Genomic DNA, 7,638 nt, shown 5'->3' with positions numbered 1-7,638 from the left:
TTTAAGAGTTCACAGTGACCTTGACCTTTGACCTAGTGACCCAAAATGGTTGTGGCATGTAGAAGTCATCAAGGTTCAGCTACATATGAAGTTTCAAAGTTGTAGGTTGAAGCACTTTGATTTAAGAGACAATGTTCAAAACCTTCACAAAATGTTAAGGTTTTAGCACGATGATGACGGCGTCCGGCAGACGTGGGACGACGAGCTGGCTATGACAATACCTCGGGTTTTCTCCGAAAACAGCCGAGCTAATAAAATTAAAAAAACAAAAACTTAGCACCAAGCCGAAGTAAAATGATTATAAACTTAATACGTTTACTTCAGCATAAATGAAATTATCAGATTAATAATCATTGACTGTTATTTTCAATTAATTCACCGCATAACGGGAGATAAATACATCTTCCAATTTCTCTCAGTGAAAAACAATATCAGACAAAAAAATGATCTTAAACGTAAATATTGTGGTCATATTTAAAGTCCGTGTTATTAAAAATGGCATATTAAACAAAAGTCAATATAATTTATCAAACAGACAAATGAAATATTCACAGGCAGAACATATTGTGACTATGCACTGTCTTCTTTTGGCCTGTTTCTATATATAATATTGAAGCTTGTACCATTCATACCATATTGTTTAATAATGTTACTTGTGCAAGGGTTTCCTGATCACGATTTTTGTTTGTAATTCGGGACTTTATTGTGACTATGCACTGTCTTCTTTTGCCCTGTTTCTATATATAATATTGAAGCTTGTACCATTCATACCATATTGTTAATGTTACTTGTGCAAGAGTTTCCAAATCAGGATTTGTGTTTGTAATTTGGGAAAGTAGTTTTGTATGCTCAAGAAAGAACTTAGAGGCTGAAAATAAAGCAATTAAACCATCTTAATTAAATTCTGAGCGGTAAAGCTTTTCATACATGGTTTTTGTTAACAATCATGCTTTTTATTTAAAGGGGCCTTTTCACAGATTTTGTTATTTATTGAAGTTTGTCATTAAATTACTCCTACTACTCCTCGTAGTATCACAATATATAACGACAACAACAGAACTCTCGAAATTAGTCAATCGTTTCGTGTTGCATGCTTTATAATATTAAGGTTTTAAAATCGTCAAAAGATGCATATAATGGATATTTAAAAGCATGGCAAATTTGTCAGTATTACTGTTTCTCACAAATATATATCATAACTACAACGAAAATTTGAAACATATTTTTTTAATTTTGTCAATTTACCAAAACGTGAAAAGGCTCAATTAAAGTAACATAAATATTCAATATCAACGAATATTTCGTAAAATATATTTAACCCATAAAAAACCGGTGTTCCTTATAGCAATAGCCAAATTTCAACTCTAGATGTGATCTGGTTACATATATTTAACAAGATACAAAATTCTCGTTTAACATTTTTTTGTGGCACAATATATTCCATTTTTATTTCCTGCAACAATGTTAACAATTGGCATCTTTCTAGGAATTTTAAAATAGAAAAAGGTGTTTGTCTAGGTTGTCCTTTGTCTTCGTCGCTCTTTATTATGTGTTTAAAATTACTGTCAAATTACATAAATAAAAACAATAATATTAAAGGGATAAAGATACATGGGGCTGAAATAAAACAGACATTCTTTGCAGATGATGCAACTTTTTTGACGATGCTGCGAAGCATCGTCTAAATTATCATATCATGAAAAAATTCTTCACAATGGCAACCTATGTAAAAGACCGAGCCAGTCCGATTGAGATAGCTCGATTTTTCTAATCGGCATACCTCGCTGATTATCATTGATAAAGGTATAGGAAGCTCAGCTATAAATAGGACAGCATATTCTGGGAAAAGATTTAATAATAGTTTGAAAACGTTAATTTTAAATCAGTTATATTCAATCCATTAAATGTTTATATGTTTATAGATCAATGAAACAACTATGCATTTTCTGTATTGTATTTGACATTTGTCGTCATTCCGTAAATAAATTGCGAATTAAAACGTGTTTAATTAACTTTCAACGCGATCATGAATGTAAAGAAAACGAATTATTTCGAACCTGCCATTTGTAAACGTTGTAGCGATTATGGTATATAAACAGCATAATAGCCGTATTATATCTGTGATACTCGCTCTTCTGCGTGTTTTCTCATTTTGCATATTTTATAAACTTTTCAAACATAAATTACAGAGCCACATCATCGCACATACTATGTTTGACAATTCATTCGTTTGTTGGGTATTGTTTGCTGTTTTAAACACATATTAGGTTATATCGCGGAGATTTAGTTAACCTTACCATGTGTTCATGGGCGAACTCACGTATTCAAGTGCTCTAACGACCATGTGCTCATACCCACTTTCGATCGGGAATCATCATGCAATTATTGACGTACTTAACGAACAAACATGCCTAAGCTTATTGAATTAGAGAAAAGGAACGATAATCAAAAGAGAAAACGTATATGTTCATGCACATGGGATTGTGAAATCACGTCCGTACACATAGCATCATTAACTAAGGAATGGAAACAACGAAATATAAAGTTTGGTATGATATACATGTGAAATTAAAGAGCATGGTGTAATAAAAGAGCATGTCAAGTTTTAAATTTATATGCTGAAACGTAATGTTATAACCCACAAACGTTTTACTGTAACAGACAGTTTTTTCAGATAAGTGGTACAGAAAATACACGTCGAATACCTTCTTAAAGATATTTCTTGTTATATTTGATCGAGAATGTAACCCGCCTCCCAGTTTCGCTGAAAGGATCGAGTTCCCCACGGGTACTACTTCCCCGTACCCCCAATTTTTTTTCGTACCCTACATTTTTCGTACCCATTTTTTTTTTACCCAAATTTTTGCTCGTAACCAAAAAATTTTTCGTACCCATTTTTTTTCCTACCCAAAGTTTTTTCGTAACCAAATCTTTTCACGTACTTAATTTTTGTTAGCAAAATTTTTGTACCCAAAATGTTCGTACCGTTTTTTCCTACCCAAAATGTTCGTACCCACATACACAATTGTGGTGATGTAGATAAACTTGAATAGATGTTTTTATATCAATCCTCTTCAAAAGCATCGTCACACCAGTACTGTCAGTACTTTGATTAAATGATGGTTCGCCTAATTCATTTGAAACCTTAGTTCAAACTCTTAAAATTTTCAGAAAAATATCAGAACTAAACCTCAACGCATCAAAATCTACAGTCATGAGAATCGTATCACTAAAAAAACTCAAACATCAAATACAGCACAGAAAACAAATTTATTTGGGCATCTGATGGGGAAAAAATGTTAGGTATACATTTTTATAATCAACATAAATTAAACATAGACAACAATTTAATTTCAAAAATTAAAGACTTTGAATGCTGTTTAAAACAATGGCAACATAGGAAACTCACTCTTATGGGGAAGGTCACAGCAATAAAAACATTTGCGCTCCAAAATTAATTTACACTTTTTCTGTTCTCCCTAACCCATTTAAAAAAAGTAATAGAAGGATTAAAACAGCAATATTTGAATTCATATGGAACAATTTGCCAGACAAAATTAAAAGAAAACGTCTAACACACAAGTATGAAAATGGTGGCATTAAACTTACGGATATTAATTGTCTACTAAATGCCATAAAAGCGAGCTGGTTAAAACGATATCTGGATATAAATAATAAAGGTAAATGGAAAACTCTATTGAAAAAAACTAAACAAATTCGGCAACGGTCTTATATTTGAAATCAATCTATATGATTCTATAATAAAAAAAATGTAAGTAAAAATAATTTGTTCTTAAAATATGTAATTACATCCTTGCTAAGTATTAAGAACCAATATAATGTTTCAAAAAGTTCTACCATATGTAAACATGTGATATGGAATAATAAATGCATAAAGAAAATTCTTTCTTTTTGACAAACTGGTATAACAATGGTATAAAAACTATCGGTCAGTTGTACAACTATCGAAAAAATACTTATTATACATTTGATGATTTAAAATAGTTATACAATATTGACTCTCATGAATTTTTAAACTTCTATACTCACTAATTTCTGCTATACCAAATGAATATAAATCAATATTGTATACGCAGGGAATCATTTAACTATATGAAACCGATGAAAATATAGAAATAAAATGGAATTCATGCCTTAATCTCAGAGAAAACCTCAACTGGAGAGCAATATATACACTTCAATCTAAGTCAACAATAGAAACTTACTAACGTAACTTTCAAATTTTTAAATTTAATTTCTTTTTTTACTGGAGCTTTTTGTATTCAATGTTTACATATATCAATATAAAGCATTTAATGACACACTTCAAAACATGCCAAAATCTGTGAAAAGGTCCCTTTAATTGTTTTCTTAAATTATTTGAAGTTAAGGATACAGACAGAAGAAGAAATTGCCCTTTTTAAAAACAAAATTGAAACAAAAAAAACAAAAATGGGTTCACATCAATCAATATTTTTTAAGTGAGACTTAATATTCATATACAGGTTTCATATAACAATGCCCATACAAGTACTAAAACATCGTTGTCGTATTTGTTCGTCTTTCCGTTTGTTCTTTAGCAATTGTATTGTTAATTATAGAGTACAGAACACAGGATGAAAGAAATTACTATTTTTGTTATATTTATCCATAATACAAACTGTTAAACATGTAATAGAATACATGTTGTGTGTGCGAGAGTGTGCGTGATGTGTGTGCGTGCAAGTGTAATTGTGTGTGTTTATGAACATATGTGAGAAAGGAAGTATATATACTTATCATAAGAGAAATGTAAAATTCTACTTCTATGTTTTATATTGTGTTATTTACTTTCATAGGTTTTTATTTTCTCGCCTGTATATGCGTGCATGTTTATGTATCTTTTTTTAGTATGTGACCATTTTTAGACCAATGCCGACCTACTCGACCGCCCTCGACCACTCATGCCGACCGAACCAGACCTGTACCCGACCGCTTGGTCGGGCTTGGTCTAGTTGATCTGATCGGCAGTGGGAACCCAGCTTAAGCCGAGTAGTAAAGGTTGTATGGAGACATCAATGCGCCTGCGCGTGATCAGAAAACGGACTATTTTACTAAATACGATGGCATTTGTACTCATTGTGTATTAAATATATAGTAAATTGTCGTCCCCATTACAAAAGTGTCATTTGTATAGTATGCGAACACTGTATTTTTATTGAATATGTTTCTAAATAAAATTATATCGTTTTTTTGACAGCTCGGAAGATTATCGTTTACTTGGCTGCGTTATGCGGTTCAAATAATCTAAACGAAAACATAAATTCCATTTGGACCATTTAAGTTGTCCTAAATAAAATTGATAACACAATTATACGACTGGAAATCAAACTCCTAAGCATAGAGAACAATACATGTTAACCCTGTGATTGCAGTTCAACAAAACTTTTGTAATGGCAAAGTTAATTGCAGTCTGTCGTACAGATGATTATCAGTTCGAACGGCGACAAATTTCACTTTTTGTGGACGAATCGCTTACTGTAAGTGATACTGATTTTTGTACCGCGTTGAAACTCTATTTTATTTGATGTTCAATTCATTTAAGTTTATATGTTGGAAAGTAGGTGACAAAACCAATACAAGGTCAGTTACCCCACCCACTTCTTGGCTATGTGTACTCCAAAGTGTTGTTAACTTATAAACGCATAAAACGTAACATTTTAGAAATGCTATAATGTGACCCAGTAAAGCAACGTCAAGTATCGAAACCCAGTGGCATCGGCACCAATAGTAGAAGCTCGTGAAGTATAACACTTGCATAGCTGATGGAATTGATTGTTGATCTCCGCAATCACATTCACAATTAGGATATAATGATGCTGCAAGTTAATACACTTTTGTCAGTTAGGAATGTTAAAAAAACTGATTGAATAATGGCTAGACATCATAAAACTGGTCAACGCAAAATAGTTATGTGGGAAATATGCATGAAGGTTTCTAACTTTGTAAAGAAAAAATAACTGACATTTCACCAGTGGCGTTTTGAAATATTTGTCGGCATTGCCCAACTGGCTGACGATCTTTTGCAATGTCGGAACACTTTTATACACTTATCATGTCCTCTCACAATACATGTATACATCATACCCATTGAACATGGTCGCTTTGATGATTTGAAGTAAAGAAATGTGTTCTTTTGTAATTGTGCTCAACTGCAAGTTTGCTCATGTTTCAGATGGTTGTACAATTTGCGGACAAATGCATTGACTGTGACCATGTAAATGGCATGAAGTGCAAAAAGATGGAGCGATTTGTTCAGCGATTCGGAGCCTTAACTAAAGATGAGGTCGCTGTTGCCATGATGGTCACCAGTAAAGACATTCTCAGTCTTCTTACACACCTTGTGCCGTGTGTGGGATGTCGTAGAAGGTGATACAACTTTGGTTTAGGCTTGATTTTTATACAACATTACAGATTATCATCAAATGCTTCATATAATGTGCTGGAGTTTATTCTTTATATTTATGCTCAGTCTTGTTTGAGGACATCTTGATGTTTTGACAAGACATTCCCAAAAGGATCGGATCTGACTGATGTGTTAAAGACAGGTCCAATGTTGCTGGTCCAAATGTCCAGAAAATAGTTTAAGAGAAACAGTTTATTTTATTTAATATAAAGCGAGGTTTAAATTAACAAAACAAATATGTAAACATACAACTTAATTGCTTAAACATACAACTTAATTGCTTAGAAAAACAATGAACAGCTTGTGCTAAAGGAGCACCTGAGTTTTCGTCGCATGACATTAGACTTAACTTTGCAAATATATTCAGACATATACGTTTATGTTTCAGTCCTATGAATCCCTGGTCCTGCTAGTTATCTAAGTTCACAGGACCTGATGTCATGTGCACTTAAATTTCTTTTGGGATTGACTGGTTTTGACATTGTGCTCATATATGTTTTCCATTATAAAAAATCATATAATTCATCTTATAGATTTGTCAAGTGCAGGGAATAATCTACATGTGCGTCCCTCGTCTATGAACCACAAATATCGAAATAGACGCATCGTTTTGAAATATGTGCGTCCACTCGGACGCATTGCTGAACTGTATCAGTTAACGCATACGCGAATCGCGATAAGTACGAACCATCTTGTGTACGAGTCAAGAGTGTAGCAATGAACGCTGAGTTTTACCGAATGAGGCTTGAAGACTCTTACAAGTCTTTTGATTGGCTCTAGTCAAGCCGCTGCTGTATAAGACGAACCAATTAGAATAGACCTTTTAAATAGAATGTGTTATATTTTCTGTAGTCCCCGGATAAAAACCTGCTTTAACTCTGTGTAACTTAGTCATAAATAATACAGAAAAAATGCCTCCGAAATAAGGTGTTGAAGCTAAATCCAAAACAAACAAATCTAAACTTTAATAACGGTAGGTCAACGGCTCGCAATTCGGTTGTAAACAATAATATTATCAAGCTTGCAATTCGGATGTTAACAATAATATGATCAATGAGTTGAATCAAGTTGAAATGTTGTAACAGGTTACATTCATGTAACAGATAATGTTAAAGCCTATGTGAAGGTAAACAAGATAGTGATAACTCTGAATATTTTTTTTTTTGTTTCAACAAGTTTTTGAGATAATTAAA

The 7,638-nt window shown here is 32.7% G+C and overlaps 1 protein-coding gene across 2 annotated transcripts in view; it reads left to right on the top strand.

The window, feature by feature from the left end:
• Positions 1 to 5,102: 5,102 nt before the first annotated feature.
• The window catches only part of LOC127854473 (gametogenetin-binding protein 2-like), a 29,197-nt gene continuing 26,661 nt past the window's right edge, over positions 5,103 to 7,638 (top strand). The window contains exons 1-2 of one of the 2 annotated variants that reach the window (XM_052389539.1): positions 5,103 to 5,519; positions 6,215 to 6,408. In XM_052389539.1, coding sequence (XP_052245499.1) covers positions 5,433 to 5,519; positions 6,215 to 6,408 — 281 coding nt within the window. In that variant the 5' untranslated portion in view covers positions 5,103 to 5,432. The remainder of the gene's footprint in view (positions 5,520 to 6,214; positions 6,409 to 7,638) is intronic. The other variant, XM_052389529.1, reaches the window with a different exon arrangement.

This window comes from Dreissena polymorpha, chromosome 1 (assembly GCF_020536995.1).
Source record: "Dreissena polymorpha isolate Duluth1 chromosome 1, UMN_Dpol_1.0, whole genome shotgun sequence".
Lineage (NCBI taxonomy): Eukaryota > Metazoa > Mollusca > Bivalvia > Myida > Dreissenidae > Dreissena > Dreissena polymorpha.
Note: the sequence above shows the minus strand (reverse complement) of the source record. Positions and strands in the feature narration are given on the sequence as shown.